The sequence below is a fragment of the Pongo abelii genome, chromosome 1, assembly GCF_028885655.2.
Source record: "Pongo abelii isolate AG06213 chromosome 1, NHGRI_mPonAbe1-v2.0_pri, whole genome shotgun sequence".
NCBI classification, from domain to species: domain Eukaryota; kingdom Metazoa; phylum Chordata; class Mammalia; order Primates; family Hominidae; genus Pongo; species Pongo abelii.
The window spans coordinates 99517915-99537586 of NC_071985.2; the positions used below are offsets into that span (position 1 = coordinate 99517915).

Sequence of the window (19672 nt, forward strand, 5' to 3'; positions counted from 1 at the left end):
GCATTGTTTTCCTCCGCGGATCCGCGGCTGGACTCGGACCGAGGGCTCTCCCGACAGCGCCCCGGAACCCAAATTCAAGCACCATCCAATTCGGACGCTCATCGCATCTCCCCTGAGCACAACCACGGATTGCGAACTCAGCGCAGCGCGTGGCCGCTGGCCGTCCGCGGCGATCTCGATCCCGCTGACCCGAATCCTGGAGCAAGTACCCCGGGCAGGGAAGGGGCTGCGGGGAGGCGGGGAGGGAGCAGGAGGGCGCGGCCGGCGGGGGGCAAGCTTCTGAAGCGCTAGGGGACCCGGGAGGGTGTCGGCGCCCGGTGTGCCTGGCTGACGGAGAGGGTCAACGAAATTGGGGTGCAGGGAGGAAGGAGGCACAGTGGCCGAGCCCCGTAACTGTACTGGTGGGAGCAGAGTCTGGGCACCTCGTTCAATTGGGCTTTCGTCGAGTCGCATCCCGCTGGACTGGGAAGCGCGAAAAGGGATTATTTGAGGCGCGCACCGTAGAGAGGGTGGAAAACCTGGCCGCTTGCTTTCCCGGCAGGGAAACTAGGGCTCCGAGACCCGCGGAGAACTAGACCCTCCTGACGCCCCTGAAGGGATGGGAAGAGGGGCGCATCGTTCCGGACTTTGTGTCACGGGTGCTTCTCTGTCCTTGTGCAAGCCGGAATCTGAGCACCCTCTGAAGGGTTGGCTCGTGCAAAGAGGCGGCGAATGGGGCCCCCGAGCAACATCGGTCCCAGAGCCTATCTCCTTCCTTCAGCCCGCTCGGCCCGGGGCTTTGTTAGACTGAGGTCTCCCAAAGAGGACATCCGAGCTGGCAACTGCCTCCTGAGCCCACGGACCCCACTGAGCGCCGGCCTCAGGCCCGCCCTCGTCGGTTCTCAGCCTCTGGCCCTGTTTCCCTGGCCTGGGAGACCCGCCTCCGCTCCCCAACCCCCGCTCCCATCCCCTCTCCGTCTGCGCCTGCAGGCCCCTCCAGCCCCTCCTCCCGCTAACGTGGCTCTGGGACCCGGTCCCGGCCCAGACTCTGCTACCCGGTCCCGGCCCAGACTCTGCTACCGGCCCCTCCTCGGAGCCCCGGATCCAGTGAGGGGGAGACACGTCGAGCCCCTGGCCCTAGGCCCACCTCTTTCGAGGCTCTAGACACCTGGATTGTCCTGGTTGGGGGTTGGGTGGGAAGGAGGGTAGGTGCTGAGTGTGGGGCTAAGAGCTAAGAGTGGGGGAAATGGCTTGGAGAAAGGAAAGCTCCGGTTCCACAGGCTCCTTGGCGCGACCCTGCACCCTCTGAGGAAGGTGGACTGGGGCGGGCGACCAGCCCAAAGACTTCCTGCTATTGTCCCCAGCCCAGTCTCCCCTTCTCCATCCCTTCCACAGCTCTGCTAGACTCTGGCTATGACCCCAGCCACTCCCCAGAGGTGGTTTGGGGGCCAGGAGAAAGAAGGGCTGTTTCCTCTTCCCAGCAAGGGGAGGATCTGGAAAGGGGAGAGTCGGCCAGGTCTCTCCCATGTGCTTCAGATGGGGTGTGTGAAGCAGCTAGGATTCTTCCAGGGCAGAGTGATCTTTTCTCCAGGCCAGGAGTTGAGAAGCTGACAAGATGCTGCTCCCCAAAAACAGCTACAAGCAGCCCTCTTAAAGGTGTATCATAGTTGAGTCTAGAGGGCCAATGCAAAGGCCAGCCAAGTGTTTTTAGAGGCTGGACTAAGCCAGCCTAAAGTGGGGTGTGAGCGTGTGTGTGTGTGTGCGTGTGTAGACTGGGTGGAAGGGAGGCACAGCCTGCTCTCTCAGGGAGGAAGGAAAGGGCTGAGGGTGCTTGCTATCAGATCATTTCGCCTGGAAATGAAGAGCATGTAAATGAGATGCAAATTAGCCTCTATTGTCCCTAGCTAAGGCGCTTTTGCTAAGAAGGCTGTTGGATTCTGAGGGCTTTAACATGGGAGTGGTCGCCATGCCCCACAAACTCTCCCAGTGACCCCCTTTGCCAAGGCTAGCCCTGTAGTTCTAGCAGTTTCTAGAAAGGGGCCATCCCCTTCCCCTACATCTCTGGGCATGAAGCCACCAGCACCTTTGTAACCAAACTATTAAGAAGTGTCATCAGCCCCCTCCCATTTTCAAGGCAGCATCTCCCCTACCCAAGCCTCAGCAGACTTTTCTTGAATTTTTACATTTACTTGTAAGGGATGTGGTAAGGGGAGCATAATGCAGTCTCTTCCCTCCTTTGTCCTGTCTTCCATCAGGTCAGAGGTTTCCTATCCCCCTCAAGCCCCCACAGGAGTCACCACCCCAGGTAAGGAAAGGGCAGCAGCTCCTGAGGGCAGAGGGTGGAAGCAGGCATGAGCAGGGAGCAGGAAGAGGGGCTGGCTCTTCTCCCCACTTGCCAGAGACCAAAGTTGTTTCCAGGGTGAAGATACCAGTTGCTCAGGACAACTTGGAGGCAGGGGGGTGGTGGGGAGAGCAGGTTGGGGAGGATGAGAGACAAGCTATGTCCCTTTCTCTTCCTTTCTCTTCCCCTGGGAACAACAGTATCCGGAAACATGTCGGGGGAGGGAGGAAGGCCCAGCCTTTCAACACCAGAGGGTCGTTAGCTAGCTGCTACTCTGGCCCTGGGGAAGGGGAGTCATCATTAGGTGTTCCTACTCTTTTCCCTTCTTCAGCTCTCTTGGGGCCCCACCTGACGTCAGCCTCCCCTCCAGTGATGCTGGATTGGGGTAGGGGACACTTGGGTTCTGGCTGGGAGAGTAGAATTACTGGGGAGATGGAATGGGGCTTGGCCTGGAAGCTTAGGATCTGTTTTAGGGGACACGGTGGGATGGGCAACTAAGGATTGGTGAAGGATAGTTATCTGTTCACAAAAAAAGGAGTCTCACCCTTCTTGACCTGATTTTTGGAGCCGACCAAGTCCCTCACTTCAATTTTAGGGGAAGGCAGGAAGCTGGTATATACCTCCTACTGTGGGCCCCAGCCAGGGTCATTTGGCTGAGGGAGGCTGATGGGTGGAAGGAGACCTGTCTCACCATCTCTTCCACCATATCCATCTTTTCCTGGACTTTGGGCTACAGTTACCTGCCTGTCACTGAATAATTTATATTTTAATTTCAGAGGCGGCGGATGAGGGAAGGAAGGGAAAGAGGCACGTTTAGCCATTTTGCTTCACTAGTCCCTTGTACCCCTGGCTTCTCATAGGGGGTGGGTCTGCTCTTCTCCCCTCAAGTACATGCACTGGTTCTTAGGAGCCAGGGAAGGAGCAGGGGGCTAGAGAGCCTGGAGGGGGTGGCACAGTGGTCGGGCAGACAGCTGCAGCCAGAGCTAAATTTAGCCTCTGATCTGGCTTTGATGCAGATTCATTTTTGGCGAAGACAGTCCCCCCCCACCAACTCTCCTCCCTACTCAGTTCTTCCCTAGCAGTGGGAAGGGCCCCCGAAGCATGAACTTAGACCAGCACAGTGACCTCTAGGCTGCCTCCCCCAACTCTGTCTTCCTGAACTCTAGAAAGGACAGTGTCAGCCACACAGCTGCCCCCGCCTAGGCGCAGTGCCTGCATTGCTCCCAGGGTGCCGTGGGGGTCTGGGAGGGAGGGGGAGTCAGACATGGTGCCCTTTTCCTCCTCCCAGTGCCAAGGAGTCACTATTTATAATTTTAAGGCTTCAGTCTCTAATTATAGCTGAGAAGGGTTTAGCAAGAGGGGGGCCAGGAGGTGTCACCTACTGGATGTCCCAGACCCAGTCAGGAGAGAAGAGGAAAAGCTGAGTGAGAAGGCTGAGATGGGGGTGGGTGTGTCCTGTCCTTACCTGGGGTCATGCATGCAGGCCTCACACCAGCCAGTTTGGACCAGTTGCAGAGGGAAGGGCCTTGAGTGACAATGACAGCTGGCTGGAACTGGGGCAGTGCTGGAGAGAGGGTTCTTTTCCCCCACCCCACAGGGTCTTCTGGGGATAGACCAGGAGAGGAGCCTGCTGGCTTGCGTCAGGGGAGAGGGAACTTCGCTCCTCCCCCACTTTTCCCTGTCTCCCCTTTCAGGGCCGGCTTATGGGTGAGGGGGCACCCCCTGGGGCCTGAGCTGCCCCGCACAGGATGCCCCGTGCCCCCCACTTCATGCCCTTGCTGCTACTGCTGCTGCTGCTCTCACTTCCCCATACTCAGGCCGCCTTTCCCCAGGACCCCCTCCCTCTGTTGATCTCTGACCTTCAAGGTGAGTGCCCAGTACCTACCTTGCCCCATCTCTGTGAACAATTAGAGACTGAGACCCCCTGTGTGGGAGGCAAGGTGCAGGAAGGCTCCCAGCCTCAAGGAAGCTAACAGCCAGACCAGCAAAAAGAAGCAAACAGGTAGCGTGAGCTGACACCTCCTGCCAGCTGCTTCTCATCCCTGGGCCTGGTTTCTTCACTTAGAGGCAGCATCGTGTGGAGGTTAAGAACATGGACTCTCCAGGAGATTGAGACCATCCTGGCTAACACGGTGAAACCCCGTCTATACTAAAAATACAAAAAAAAAAAAAAAATAGCTGGACATGGTGGCGGGCGCCTGTAGTCCCAGCTACTCGGGAGGCTGAGGCAGGAGAATGGCGTGAACCCAGGAGGCGGAGCTTGCAGTGAGTGGAGATCACTGCATTCCAGCCTGGGCAACAGAGCGAGACTCCGTCTCAAAAAAAAAAAAAAAAAGAACATGGACTCTCAGCTAGACCAAATCTTAGCAGGTTTGAATCCCTGCCAAGCTGCTCACTAGCTGTGTGACCTTGGTTAAGTTAAGTTACTTAACCTTTCTTTGTCTCAGTCTCCTCAGCTGTAAAATGAATATAATAGTATTCTGAGCCAGTGGTGGGTACTCAGGAGGCTGAGGCAGGAAGATCACTTGAGCTCAGGATGTAGTGCTCTGTGATGGCGCCTGTGAATAGCCACTGTAGTCCAGCCTGGGCAACACAGCCAGAGTCATCCCACCCCCCAACCCCCTACCCCATCTCTTTAAAAAAAAAAAAAAAGGGCAGATTAAAAAAAAAAGTCAGCTGGGCATGGTGGCTCACGCCTGTAATCCCAGCACTTTGGGAGGCCAAGGTGGGTGGATCACCTGAGGTCAGGAGTTCGAGACCTGCCTGGCTAACATGGGGAAACCCCGTTTCTACTAAAAATACAAAAAATTAGCCAGGCTTGGTGGTATGTGCCTGTAACCTCAGCTACTCGGGAGGCTGAGGCAGGAGAATTGCTTGAACCCAGGAGGCGGAGGTTGCAGTGAGCCGAGATCGCGCCATTTCACCCCAGCTTGGGCAACGAGAGTGAAGCTCCGTCTCAAAAAACAAAAAACAAAACAGTCTTCTACCTCATGGAATTATTTAGGGATTAAATGAGGTTATACATGTAAAGTGCTGAGAACACTGTATGGCGCAAAGTAAATGCTTTATATGTGTTTGCTGTTATTCTTAGCTACATAGAGAAGGTCTAATACTAGTTCAGTGGTTCCCAACACCTCTTACTCGCCTCTCTACCACTGGTACCACCAATAAGCCCACCATGATAGAAAGCATAAACCCACTTTTTCTGAGAAGAACCTTTATCTATTTGCAGTTCCTGTTATATTTGTAGGATTTAGAGTAATTTTAAGGATAGAGGAACTGCAGTTGGGTTACTGGGAGTAATTGTTGAGGGATATATAAGAATAGCAAACACTCCTATGTGCTAGAAGCAGCTCCAAGCACATTATAAATTTTTTTTTTTTTTTTGAGACGGAGTCTTGCACTGTTGCCCAGGCTAGAGTGCAGTGGCGTGATCTCGGCTCACTGCAAGCTCCACCTCCTGGGTTCATGCCATTCTCCTGCCTCAGCCTCCCGAGTAGCTGGGACTACAGGCGCCTGCCACCACGCCTGGTTAATTTTGTTTTTGTATTTTTAGTAGAGATGGGGTTTCACCATGTTAGCCAGGATGGTCTCGATCTCCTGACCTTGTGATCCGCCCACCTCGACCTCCCAAAGTGCTGGGATTACAGGCGTGAGCCACCGCTCCCAGCCAAGCACATTATAAATGTTAAATCATTTATCCCTGAACTCTGGCTATCCTTTGACCATTGATGACTGTGGTTTCCACCATGATCAGGCCAGGTGGATGCTGGAGGTGAGGTGGTCAGAGGAGGCAGAAACCTTGGAGGGCTGAGGTGGCCTGTGAAGAGCCTTGAGGGGAGGGTGCAGAGGGCTGGGAGAAACGGAGTGAATAAATGCTCCAGTGGGACAGTGCACAAGGTGGGAGTGAAAGGAAATTGCTAGCCTTAAGGCAGTTCCAAGAAGGGACTAGGCTCAACTCTGGAGGCAGACAGACCTGGATCTGAATCCTGATACCTGCCACTTCCCAGCTAAATGAGCAAATTCCTAAATGGCTTCTAGTCTCAGGCTTCTCATCTGTAAAATGGGGCCAAAGCTACCTCACAGGACCATGTATTAAATGAGACAATGCATGTAAAGTGCTAACACTGTGTTTGGCAGAGATTAAGTACTCAGTGTTATTGGTATTAAGAATAGCTTTTGGGCACTCTAACCTCACACATCCACTGTGTCCACTGCTGGGTTTCATCTGGTTGGAGAGGGTGTTGGGGACATTTGTGGTATCCTCAGAATCCTATCTCTCTGTGTCCTCTAGGTACTTCCCCATTATCCTGGTTTCGGGGCCTGGAGGATGATGCTGTGGCTGCAGAACTTGGGCTGGACTTTCAGAGATTCCTGACCTTGAACCGGACCTTGCTAGTGGCTGCCCGGTAAACTGGCCGTGGCACAGTTGTGGGGCAGACATGCATGCTCCTGGGCAGACATGGGACCTGTATGGCCACTGTAGCATCTTGCAGGGGACACATGCAGGTGCACAAGCCATGGGGTGTGGACATGCTTGGACCCAGAGCACAAATGCCAAGGCATGGAGGAAGGGGGAAGGGGAGGGCCAGAAGGTCTGCACTGTTTGTCCCTGAACAGCTGACTGTGGGTAAGGTGGGGTGCCTTGACTAGGCTCTGACCCCTCCTTACCTACCCCTTCAGGGATCACGTTTTCTCCTTCGATCTTCAAGCCCAAGAAGAAGGGGAGGGGCTGGTGCCCAACAAGGTGAGGGGCTGTGTGGGAAGAGGTGCAGACGTGGAGATGAGGCTGGGAGAGGTCTAATGCTGGTCAGGTGGGTGGGAAGAAGAATCCAAAAGGAGCCATAATGTGAGGAGGGAACCCAGTTGCCCATGATTTTCCCTCTTCAACTTATCCCTTCAGTATCTAACATGGAGAAGCCAAGATGTGGAGAACTGTGCTGTACGGGGAAAGCTGACGGTAAGGAGTGAGACGAGAATGTGGAGGGAAGGAGAGGATTACTCTGCCCCCAGTCTCTGTCCAACTGGTCCTCTACTATGCCCAATTTCCTTCACACTTTTTCCATCCCAGGCCACAGGGGAAAATGAGAAGGAAAGAGAATTCCTGATTTTCAGTTTCTCTTACATGCCTCACAGAAAAGAAAAGTGAGGCTCAGAGAGGCCAAAGGATTTGCAGAAGGCCAGAGGGCCAGCAAACAGCTTATTTGGGACTTTATCTCACATTGCTCTGTTGGGCTCAAGAGGAGTAGCCCACCTTTCTTTTTTTTTTTTTTTTTGAGACGGAGTCTCAGTCTGTCGCCCAGACTGGAGTGCAATGGCACGATCTCGGCTCACTGCAACCTCCACCTCCATGGTTCAAGCATTTCTCCTGCCTCAGCCTCCGAAGTAGCTGGGATTACAGGCGCATGCTGCTACACCCAGCTAATTTTTTGTATTTTAGTAGAAATGGGGTTTCACCGTGTTGCCCAGGCTGGTCTTGAACTCCTGAGCTCAGGCAACCTGCCCATCTTGGCCTCCCAAAGTGCTAGGATTACAGGCGTGAGCCACCGCACCCGCCCTGTAAGCCCACCTTTCTATTACCTCCTGTTCTCAGTCCCAGGACCCTCTGTCACTGACCTAGAATTTTGGGTTCTCTAGGACGAGTGCTACAACTATATTCGTGTTCTTGTTCCCTGGGACTCCCAGACGCTCCTTGCCTGTGGAACGAACTCATTCAGCCCTGTGTGCCGCAGCTATGGGGTACAAAAGAGAGGGTGGGGGTTAGGATGGGAATTGGGGCAAGATGGGCAATCATTGGTTTGATGGGAAAGGACCAGGGACTGCGGTTGGGGAATGGGAGTGCCCAGAATGCAAGGGTCCAGAGGGGCTGGGGAGGAGGCAACGGGACAGGAGGGAATAGGCTATGGAGCCAGACTCCAAGACCCTAAAGTTTCCAGGCATCTGCTCCCTCTACCCCCAGATAACTTCGCTGCAGCAGGAGGGTGAGGAACTGAGTGGGCAGGCTCGATGCCCCTTTGATGCCACCCAGTCCAACGTGGCCGTCTTTGCAGGTGTGCAACTGGGCAAGTGAGAAGAAAGCATGTGGCTGGAGGGAGCTCCCACCTTAGCTCCTCTCCCAGTGGGTCTTTCCCCCATTCCCCTGAGTGGAGGGTTGAGGTAGGGGCCAGGGCCAGGCCTAGGTAGGGGTGCAAGAGGCCCAAGAAGAGGCAGGATACAGATCCCTGAGCCCTCCCCTGACCCCACTCCACCCATCCCTCCAGAGGGCAGCCTGTACTCAGCCACAGCTGCGGATTTCCAGGCCAGTGATGCTGTAGTTTACAGAAGCCTTGGGCCCCAGCCCCCACTCCGCTCGGCCAAGTACGACTCCAAGTGGCTCCGAGGTCAGGGCGGGCCTGGGGAAAGGAGACTGTTATTGGGGAGGAGGCACAGAGGGAGGACTGTGGCGGGGAGCAGGCAAGTGGTGTGGTAGTGTGTATGTATGCAATGGGGAGAGCAGTGTGGGGCCAGGAGCTTCTGAGCAGGTACAGATACTCTTCTATACCCTTTCCCGTCATTCCCCATCTTAGAGCCACACTTTGTCCATGCCTTGGAGCATGGAGACCACGTCTACTTCTTCTTCCGCGAGGTCTCTGTGGAGGATGCTCGGCTGGGAAGGGTAAGGAGGTGGGCATCAGGGTGGGTAGCTGGAGGGTTCTGCTGGATCCTGAGGAGCCAGTCTGAGTGGGAGGAGAGCTCCTGACCATAATCTCCACAAAGCAATCCCCTGGACTCTCACCCCTCAACTTGGAATAGTCCCAAGCCCTCTGCCCCCACATCCTGCTTGTCCCTTACCCTTGACCCAAGTTGACCTACCATGCCACACCCTTCATTCACTGTGCCCCTCACATTTATTTTTTATTTTTATTTTTTTGAGACGGGGTCTCGCTCTGTTGCCCAGGCTGGAGTGCAGTGGCGTGATCTTGGCTCACTGCAAGCTCCGCCTCCCGGGTTCACGCCATTCTCCTGCCTCAGCCTCCTGAGCAGCTGGGACTACAGGTGCCCACCACCACGCCCGGCTAATTTTTTTGTATTTTTAGTAGAGACGGGGTTTCACCGTGTTAGCCAGGATGGTCTCAATCTCCTGACCTCGTGATCCACCCACCTCAGCCTCCCAAAGTGTTGGGATTACAGGAGTGAGCCACCGTGCCCAGCCCCTTACTGCTCTTAACTCACCACACTCCTTGCATGCAGCTGGCCCTGTGGGTCTGTCTCACCATTGTCTACTCCACTCTCCTCTCCTAGGTGCAGTTCTCCCGCGTAGCCCGAGTATGTAAACGTGACATGGGCGGCTCGCCTCGGGCCTTGGACCGCCACTGGACATCCTTCCTGAAGCTGCGGCTCAACTGCTCTGTCCCTGGGGACTCTACTTTCTATTTTGACGTTTTACAGGCCTTGACTGGGCCTGTGAACCTGCATGGCCGCTCTGCTCTCTTTGGGGTCTTCACCACCCAGACCAATAGGTTGGTACTAGGCTGACTAGTGTGACCCGATCTGTCCCCTGCCTCACCAGCCTCCAGACTCCCTTTTCACAGCCTACTGATGGGGCAGTTAAGGGAACCTCCGAGCAAAGCCAGTTTGCTGTGTTGCCATTTTTTCTCCTAGTGTGGCACCCAGTGGCTGCCCCACCTCCTCAGTCTCTACCTCTTAACGTGGTATGAAGGATGCCACCACTTCTTCCTGGGGGAAGTTGTGCAGTTCCTTTCAGCACCTATCCTGCATCTTTTCTGGCTCCTCCAGCATCCCTGGCTCTGCCGTCTGCGCCTTCTACCTGGATGAGATTGAGCGTGGGTTTGAGGGCAAGTTCAAGGAACAGAGGAGTCTGGATGGGGCCTGGACTCCTGTGTCTGAGGACAGAGTCCCCTCACCCAGGTACCCAGGATGGAGTGGTTTTTGTGGGGGCAGAAGCAAGCAGCGTCTGCCCCCAAGATGGGATTGTGAGGAGGTAGTGAGATGTCCAAGGCCTCAGGGTGGGGAACTATAGTGGGGTGGCAGTGGGGCTGAAGAGCTGCGGCAGGGAAGGGTAACAGTGCTATGAGTGTCTGTGTGGAGGGGGAGCAAGGCTTTCTAGTCAGGTTTGGGAGCAGTAGGGGGCACAGAGCTTAACTAAGCTCCAGCTCCCAGTCCAAAGGCAGCCCCTTCCCATTCACCCACCAGGCCAGGATCCTGTGCAGGAGTAGGGGGAGCTGCCTTGTTCTCCTCTTCTCGAGACCTCCCTGATGATGTCCTGACCTTCATCAAGGCTCACCCGCTGCTGGACCCCGCTGTACCACCTGCCACCCATCAGCCTCTACTCACTCTCACTAGCAGGTATGGGGCTGAAAAACACTGACCACTGCCTCCCTGTTCTCAGCCACCCTCCTCTTTCTTTGACCCAACAAGGTAAACCGCATTGGTGGGAGGAAGAACTTGTGAAAGTAGAAGGGAGAGAGCTAAGAAGGGAACCCTGGGGCCTGGGGGAAGGGCACAGGCACAGCTACCAGGACAGCTGGGCTCTCCCTGAAATGCTCAGGTTTCCACTAGACAGGTTCCCTGACCTGAGGCCCTTTCCTCCAGGGCCCTACTGACCCAAGTAGCTGTGGATGGCATGGCTGGTCCCCACAGTAACATCACAGTCATGTTCCTTGGCTCCAATGATGGGACAGTGCTGAAGGTGCTGCCCCCAGGTTGGCGATCTGGGGGACCTGAGCCCATCCTCCTGGAAGAGATTGATGCCTACAGCCCTGCCCGGTGAGGCCTTTGGAGGGTAGGCCCCCTGCAGAGCAGGGATGGGATGGGAGGTAGCAGCTGCAGATGTGGGAATAGGTTGGAAACATTAACATTGGCTTTTGCAGGGTGGGAACTCTGGGCTAGACAGGCTTGGTGAGAAGACTGGACAGTGTGGTAGGGCGGGGCAGCTCCATGGGTTGTGCTCAGTTGCTTGTGCGCCTCCCCGCTTTCTGTTCTTCCACTCACTCAGGGAAAAGGTAGCCTCATCTGTCCATCTCTGGTTCCTTCTGGCCTCACCCTAGGTGCAGTGGGAAGCGGACAGCCCAAACAGCACGACGGATCATAGGGCTGGAGCTGGACACTGAGGGCCACAGGCTCTTTGTGGCTTTTTCTGGCTGTATTGTCTACCTCCCTCTCAGCCAGTGTGCCCGGCATGGGGCCTGTCAGAGGTGAGAGGGGCCTGAGGCCAGGCCCTGTGTGGGCAAGCTCCCCGGGCCAGCAAGAGCACAGAAACACAGGTCTTTGGGGTGGCAGGAAAACACAGGGGATGGCTGCAGGGTGCCTAGGTACCTCAAGCATTCTGAAGGTGGGCAGCAACCAGGGTGTGGAGAGACTGAGGTGGACAGGAGAGAATGAGGCTGGGAGCCTCCTCTAAGCCAGGGTGGGAAGAGGCAGCAGAATGGAAAGTGACTGGAGTAGAAAGGGATCCAGCTTCACACACCTGTTTTCCCTAGGAGCTGTTTGGCTTCTCAGGACCCATACTGTGGATGGCATAGCTCCAGGGGCTGTGTGGATATCAGGGGACCTGGTGGGTAAGTGATGGGTCCTTGGGTTTCCTGAGCATAAAATTCCCCACCAGTAAGACAACAAGCTGAGGGCCAGAGTGGGAGATAGGGACAAGGTACAGAATTCTAGAGCCACTTCGTTTTCCTCCTAGGACTGATGTGGATCAGGCTGGGAACCAGGAATCCATGGAGCATAGTGACTGCCAAGGTAAACAGAAGAGGCAGCTGCGGTTGCAGCCAAAGCTGCACATGGCCATGATGGCCACAGACACCATCCCAGGCTTGGGCTTTTGTCCTTCTCTCCTTCTGTGGTACAGTCACCCCATCAGTTCTTCATGAAGCTTCTCTTTCCCCCCATCTTCAACCTGTCCCTTCTTCATAGACGGAGCTACTGGGAGTCAGTCTGGCCCTGGGGATTCTGCTTATGGTGAGTCCTCTTGTCCCAACCTCACCTTCCCTTGCTCAGCCCACATACCTGAGTGTGTGTCTTGTGGCAGCAGCAGAGCAGCATTCTGAATACCCTGGGAGTATCAGAAAAGGGTCGGCATCCTCCAGATACCCAGCATGTAGCTCAGTACTTGGCACACAGTAGGGTACTTTTTGAACAAATAAATCAATGTCCTGCATGATGAGCCCTTCCGCAGACCCAGAAGAAACTAGAGGCTGGCGTTCTGGACTCCTGGGTTCCACAGGAGGGAGGAAGGACCCCTGGAAGGGTGTCAGGGGTAGAGATCAAGAGCCTCACTGGCTCTGACCTGGTCTCTGCCACCAGTGCTTCCGGGTCCTGGCCCTTCCCCTGGGACCCCCAGTCCCCCCAGTGATGCCCACCCCTGGCCCCAGTCTTCCACTCTTGGAGCTCACACTCGGGGTAAGGGGGATACTTGGGAGGGACAGGAGTGAAGTGTGGGGCTGCTGATTCTCGGAGCGTTCTAAGCCCCTCACTGAATGGTGTTTGGTGCTCACTAACGCCTGTTTGGAGGCTCCCCTCCCCAGAATTGGGCATCCCAGACCCGAATCCTCCTGCACGAGCAGTTTTTGGCAGTTGCTCTTGGCATGGCTACAGGGGCCAGAAGTGGGATGGGGAATCCCCAGGCCCAAGCTCTGGCCTGAGTGTGAGGGGTAGTGCGTGGGCTGTACGCTGAGGAGTCAGGAGAGGTGAATCCTGAGGATGGTGGAGGCTGTAGGAGTGAGGCTGAGTAGTAGCGGGAGGGACGATGTCAGGCCCGGGAACTGCCGGCGCCTCTGGGCCTAGGTCCCCCACACCAGCTCCCCTTGGCTGAGCCTCCCTCCTCCCTCTCGGTCGGCAGGCGTGCGCCGGGACCTGCCCCCAGCCTCGGCCTCCCGCTCCGTCCCCATCCCACTCCTCCTGGCCAGTGTGGCCGCAGCTTTTGCCCTGGGCGCCTCAGTCTCTGGCCTCCTGGTCTCCTGTGCTTGTCGCCGCGCCCACCGACGTCGGGGCAAGGACATCGAGACTCCGGGGCTCCCGCGCCCTCTCTCCCTCCGCAGTTTGGCCCGGCTCCACGGTGGGGGCCTAGAGCCCCCGCCGCCCTCCAAGGACGGGGACGCGGTGCAGACGCCGCAGCTCTACACCACCTTCCTGCCGCCTCCGGAGGGCGTGCCCCCGCCGGAGCTCGCCTGCCTGCCCACCCCCGAATCCACGCCTGAGCTGCCGGTCAAGCACCTCCGCGCCGCCGGGGACCCCTGGGAGTGGAACCAGAACAGGAACAACGCCAAGGAGGGCCCGGGCCGCTCACGGGGCGGGCACGCGGCGGGCGGACCCGCGCCCCGCGTGCTGGTGAGGCCGCCGCCGCCCGGCTGTCCCGGGCAGGCCGTGGAAGTCACCACCCTGGAGGAACTGCTGCGCTACCTGCACGGCCCGCAGCCACCCAGAAAGGGGGCCGAACCCCCCGCCCCTTTAACCTCGCGGGCGCTCCCGCCGGAGCCCGCCCCTGCCCTCTTGGGCGGCCCCAGCCCCAGGCCCAGGCCCCACGAGTGCGCCCCGCCGCTGAGGCTGGACGTGCCCCCCGAGGGCAGGTGCGCCTCTGCCCCCGCCCGGCCCGCGCTCTCCGCCCCTGCTCCCCGGCTGGGCGTCGGCGGAGGCCGGAGGTTGCCTTTCTCCGGCCACCGGGCCCCCCCTGCCCTGCTCACTCGAGTCCCCTCGGGAGGTCCCTCCAGGTACTCCGGGGGTCCCGGGAGGCACCTCCTGTACCTGGGCCGGCCCGAGGGCTACCGGGGCCGCGCCCTGAAAAGAGTGGACGTCGAGAAGCCCCAGTTGTCCCCGAAGCCTCCCCTCGTCGGGCCCTCCTCCCGCCAGGCCGTCCCGAACTGCGGCCGTTTCAACTTTTAAAGGGAGCGGCCCACGGCCTCCAGCGTGGGGAACGCCCAAGTCCTCTCGCCACGAGCTGGACGCTCTTCAGGACGTCTCACCGCCCCCTCGCCCCGCACCTCCAGCCTTCCCGACTCGTAGAGTCTCCTGAGGCCCCTTTTCGCCTCGGGTTTATTTATTGACTGTCTTTCCCCCTGTCCTCGAGAGAGGAGTGGGAGGTGAGAAGCCTGTCCCCTCAGTGAGCCAGCATTTCGGGGGGAGCTGGCGGACTCCCACTCCCCGCTCCCTTCCAGCCAAGCTGCCTTAACTCGCCCCTCGGGGCTCCCCCAGAGACTGTGCCCCGGGCGGGCCGCGCGCGCTGTGTCCAGAGTCCTCGGGCCTTCCGGGTCTGGGACGTGCCTCTCCTACTGTGTAGGAGCCTCCGCTTCCCAATACAGCCGTGTCCGCAGCCGCTGCCTGACTTCACTCGGGCGGGGGAGGGCGTTAGTCGGTCGGCTCGCTCTGGGCGCCCTCGCTCTCTGCCTTCTTCTGGGGCCTGAGCTCTCCCGGGTAATGGGATGGCTGCGGTCCCGCCGGGGGGCAGTCTGGAAAGGTTTCCTAAAGGAGACGAGCGAACTAATGGTGTCGAGGTGAGCCAGGGCCCGGGGGATCCCGGTAAAGTTTAGTTGAGGCTGGGGAAGGCCCTCGGAGCTCGTTTCCGGATCGAGGTAAGAGGGACTTTCTTAAAGGCCTAGTCTATGGGTTGGGGCGGCGGAGGGAATTTTTTGAGAAATAAAATGAAGCTGCAGCGTACGTTACTTGAAGTTCCACGTCAGAAAATCTTGCCCTGAGGAGAATTTGGCTGGAAGATTTTGGGTTGCATGAGGGGTAGGCTGCAAAAAACAGCAAAGTATTCGTCCCTGTTGGAGGCAAGGGTCTGGCCCCAGCTCTTACCTAAGGAGCAGCCCCCGCAGAGAGCGGGACGGGGGACAAGAGCGCACGCGGCGTCACACGCACGCTTAGCCACCCCCCAAGAAGCCGCCGCCGCGCTCAAGCTCCGCGCGCTCAGGAGCAGGTAGAGTGTAGCTGTCGTGATGCTCCCTTTGTTCCTGTTGGGACTGGCTGCAGATACCTGTCCGTTATCCCCGGCACCAATGAGAGGGACGAACAGGACCACCTGCACCGCCCACCACCCTCGCGCTAACACGCTTAAGGCCTAACGCAGGCGGCAGCTGGTGCGAATTTACAAATCGGGTTTTTCACCCCCGTGTGGCTGCAATGTCCGCCCAGTTCGAGCCCCACATTCTCCCGCTGGCGCCGCCTGGGGGTTGGGCCAACTCTTGCTGCTAAGGAAGCCTCACCAGTCTCTTTCCCGTTTGCTACCTAAATGTCCTCGGCGGGAAACTGCTGAGAACAATTTGGGGAAGCCTGAACTTGTTCCTAGTTCCGCGCTTTATTACTTGTGATCATGACTGGTCAAAACTCCGCCCGGAGCCTCCATTTGTTCATCTGAAAAATGGGGTTGAGAAGCTCAAGTACTAGAATGTGAAAACGCTTTCTAAAGACGAAGGCATGATATCTTGTGAGATAGTAATTCCTTCAAACTCACGCATAGGTTATTCCTATTCCTAACTTTGCGATCTGCTTTCACTAGGCAATCGCTTTCCCTTTGTATTCTTATAATTTTCACCTATAGATTTTACCCTCAGGGTTTTTTAATGCCTGAGAACATTACTTCCATTTCAGAGAACATTCCATTAATTCAGAGAACATTACTTCCATTTCAGTTAAGCTTGTCTGGCCAAATTTGGTTGTCCTCCAGAGTCTGACCTCTTTTTGCTTGGCGCTTGTTTCACCAGGTTGAAGTGGTCCTTTAGGTCTCAGTTTTTCCCGTATGGGGTGCCTTACTTAAACCAAGGTGCCTCGGGGCCAGTGCTAGCTTCCTACATACTGGAGGAAAGCAAGCAAGGAAGGAGTAGAGAATCCAGTCACTTGACTTCATTATCCTCTTCAAACCGAAATTTTAAAGGAAGGACAAGGAAAAATTTCAAGGCTGCAGCCTTTCACAGTCCTCTGAGGGACAAAACTCAAATACAGTTCTTGCCTTGAAGGTGGTCACAAACAAAAAGGGTAAATGATCCTAAGGTTTAAATATAGACCTAAAAGAGAGATACATACAATGGAAATTTAATCTTGTAATTCTTTGCAGGCAGCAGTAATTTATAGGTTAAAGTCCTGGTTGTAGTTTAATTATAAAATATGTTCTTTTATTAGTATTTATCACTATGGTGACTTCTTTAGCCAAAGAGTATCTAAACTGAACTCTCAGAGCTAACAGAAGTAACTATGTTGCAGTGAGAGCAACAGTCCTGGGTCTCTACCTCTTGTTTTCTATGTGACCTTGGCAATTCAACCAACATCTTTGAGGCTGTTTTTTTGGTAAGGAATGGAAAGAACATATGGCAACAGGGATTTGTAAACTAGCATATAAACATATATATTTAAATTAAGTGCTTTGTGGGAAAATTATTTGCCCAAAATAAAGCAGACTTCTACCAAGTATGCAGTTCATTAATACAGATGCCTCTCCCTGATAGACAGTAGTGAATAATAAATTAAGATGATAAATTCAAGTAAATTATCCCTGACAATAGAAGGATAAATATGACCTCAAGGAATCTGCTAATACTCTTTTTTAAAAAATCATACCATTAGCTCAGTTTTTGTCTTTAGGAAAACCAGAATGTGCCAACGGGAGGATAGCATCATCATTCTCAGGGATTTCTAAGCTGATTTCTCAGAGGCATCCTGGGAGGTTATGGAGAAACCAGGGCCCCAGCAGACAGAGTCCATCAGTTTGTGTAAGGCTTTGGGGACTTGAATCACAGAAGGTTCCACAGTCACAGAGCTTGAAAAGCTGTTCGGCATCTTGGGTTCTTTGGGGGCTAAGTCACGGGCCTGAGCTATTATTGTCTCTCAGGTTTTTAACTCCTTGATGTCACTGTCCCATCCATGAGAACCACACAGGTATGCGTCACTCTCTGCTACTTATTCCAGCAGTTGACCCTGCAGAATTGTTGGCTCATAAGAATATAAGGTTATATGTATGAGAGTAAGGTTCAAGTACATGGATAAAATATGAAGCTTGTGAATCTAAAAGATCACCTACCTTTACCAGGTGTATCACACAGGGTCCCAACAGGAAATAACATTCTCAAAATAATGAAGGGCTATTTTGAAAGGTATGGGCAAAGGATAGGTCAGTAACTGGAGGCTAATAACTGTATTAGGCCTAAAAGAATAAAAGGAGTTATTGGTTTCTACGTCTTGGAGGGGGAGAGTGCCTTGAGAGAAGCAGTGACTTTTTTTTTTTTTTTTTTTTTTTGAGATAGAGTTGCTGGAGTGCAGTGGTGTGATCTTAGCTCACCAAAACCTCTGCCTCCCAGGTTCAAGTGATTTTCGTGCCTCAGCTTCCCGAGTAGCTGAGATTACAGGAGTGAACCACTGCACCTGGCAGATGTCAATACATTGACTTCAGTCTTTTCTCTTCCCCCAGTCTCCTGTCAGGGCTCCCTATTGGCTGAATCCAACTGGAGGCCAAAGCACAGGAAGCCCATTGATGTTCATATAGGTCAATCTCCCAGGACAGAGAACAGGCTACAGAATAGAGGAGCGTAATCTGGAAGGAAAGAAAGAAAACATCCAGCATACCTAGAGATGAAGACCCTATTCATTCCCCACAAGAGAGATTATTTTTTACTCTTCTTGCTCAAGTATTGCTGACCAGAAACTCTATGCAGATACCCCCAAATTAGTTTTGGAGCAAAATTTACTTTGGGGAGCTTATAGGAAATGCTGCTTGGATCATATTTTTCTTCTCAGTTTCTTTCTTTTTTTTTTTGAGACGGAGTCTTGCTCTGTTGCCCAGGCTGGAGTGCAGTGGCACAATCTCGGCTCTCTAGGCTCACTGCAGTCTCCGCCTCCTGGGTTCAAGCCTCCTGCCTCAGTCTCCCAAGTAGCTGGGATTACAGGGATGTGCCACCATGCCCGGCTAATTTTTGTATTTTTAGTAGAGATGGGGTTTCACCATTTTGGCCAGGCTGGTCTCGAACTCCCAACCTCAGGTGATCTGCCCGAGTTTGGCTTTTTTTTTTTTCCCCCGAGACGGTATCTCACTCTGTCACCCAGGCTGGAGTGCAGTGGTGCAGTTGCGGCCCACTACAAGCTCCGCCTCCTGCCTCAGCCTTCTGAGTAGCTGGGACTACAGGCGCCTGCCACCACACCCAGTTAATTTTTGTGTTTTTAGTAGAGACAGGTTTTCACCATGTTAGCCAGGATGGTCTCAATCTCCTGACCTCGTGATCCGCCCGCCTCGGCCTCCCAAAGTGCTAGGATTACAGGTGTGAGCCACCGCGCCCGGCCCTCAGTTTCTTAAATGCAAATCTGAGATGAATTAAGCTGCCCAAGGCTAGTGAATAAAATAGCATTCTGACAAAAGGGAAATCACAGAGGAAAGTACACTAATTAACTCAATGTAGAAACTGTAGTTTTAGAAAGAACAATTTTAGCCCGGGTGCCATGGCTCACGCCTGTAATTCCAACAGTTTGGGAAGGTAAGGCAGGTGGATCCCTTGAGCCCAGGAGTTCAAGACCAGCCTGGGCAACATGGTGAAACCCTGTCTCTACCAAAAATACAAAAATTAGCCAGGCATGGTGGTGTGCACCTGTAGTCCCAGCTTCTCAGGAGGCTGAGGTGGAGGATTGCTTGAGACCTGCAGGTCGAAGATCGAGGCTGCAGTGAGCCAAGATCATGCCACTGCACTCCAGCCTGGGCAAGAGTGAGACCCTGTCTTTAAAAAGAAAGAAAAAAAGGACAATTTTTACAAGTGTGTGACTCCGCAAAGTCAACCTATTTTTACAACTATATGATGAGGATAATACTCACCTTGCAAGATGGGTATTTATATGTATATGCAGAGTACCTAGCATATTGCCAGACATGTAGCAAAAGCTTAAAACATGGTGGCTATTGTTATTATTTATAATATTGGGCCCTTTTCCAAACTTTCCTTTCCTTTACAGCACTACCCTTAAACTTTAGGACTGGTTATAGGAGCAGACTGCAATCCCACACTTTTGTTCAGAAGTCTCCCATAGTCTTAACTTACTCTATTACCTATCAGATGTCTTGCACAAGCCTTACACAGGTGTAGTTATCACTGGGTTGCTCCCACTTCAGCCTTCACCTGTATTTTTTACCTATTGATCTCCTTGGAGTAGAGGGTTCTTTTTCACACAGGAAGGAAGTCTTAGGAAAGTTGCCCTAGTTCATAATTTTTCCCATTACTTAAGACTATCACCCAGCCGGGCACGGTGGCTCACGCCTGTAATCCCAGCACTTTGGGAGGCCAATGCAGGTGGATCACCTGAGGTCAGGAGTTCAAGACCAGCCTGGCCAACATGGTGAAACCCCGTCTCTACTAAAAATACAAAAATTAGCTGAGTGTAGTGGTGCAC

The 19672-nt window shown here is 54.4% G+C and overlaps 1 protein-coding gene and 1 long non-coding RNA gene across 8 annotated transcripts; one reads left to right on the top strand and one right to left on the bottom strand.

Annotated features, from left to right (window-relative positions):
• The first annotated feature begins 111 nt into the window (after positions 1–111).
• Positions 112–14624, top strand: SEMA6C (semaphorin 6C). 7 transcript variants are annotated; one of them, XM_063717594.1, is made up of 20 exons: positions 114–205; positions 2235–2284; positions 4015–4186; positions 6615–6729; positions 7004–7067; positions 7224–7280; positions 7958–8059; positions 8280–8370; positions 8581–8700; positions 8887–8975; positions 9602–9819; positions 10097–10228; positions 10514–10666; positions 10913–11086; positions 11368–11514; positions 11800–11877; positions 12003–12058; positions 12233–12277; positions 12623–12718; positions 13158–14624. In XM_063717594.1, the coding sequence occupies exons 3-20, from the start codon at positions 4069–4071 to the stop codon at positions 14195–14197; spliced, it is 2895 nt and encodes a 964-aa protein (XP_063573664.1). In that variant the 5' UTR covers positions 114–205; positions 2235–2284; positions 4015–4068; the 3' UTR covers positions 14198–14624. The 7 variants fall into 7 exon arrangements, with proteins under 7 accessions (XP_024112822.1, XP_063573664.1, XP_063573654.1 ...); XM_024257054.3 differs by lacking the exon at positions 12623–12718 and having other exon boundaries at positions 112–201; XM_063717584.1 differs by lacking the exon at positions 12623–12718.
• On the bottom strand, positions 14315–16880 carry LOC134760429 (uncharacterized). The gene is made up of 2 exons (XR_010137844.1): positions 14970–16880; positions 14315–14773 (listed from the first exon to the last, which is right to left on the bottom strand). It is a non-coding gene; the product is annotated as an uncharacterized LOC134760429 (long non-coding RNA).
• Positions 16881–19672: the final 2792 nt, after the last annotated feature.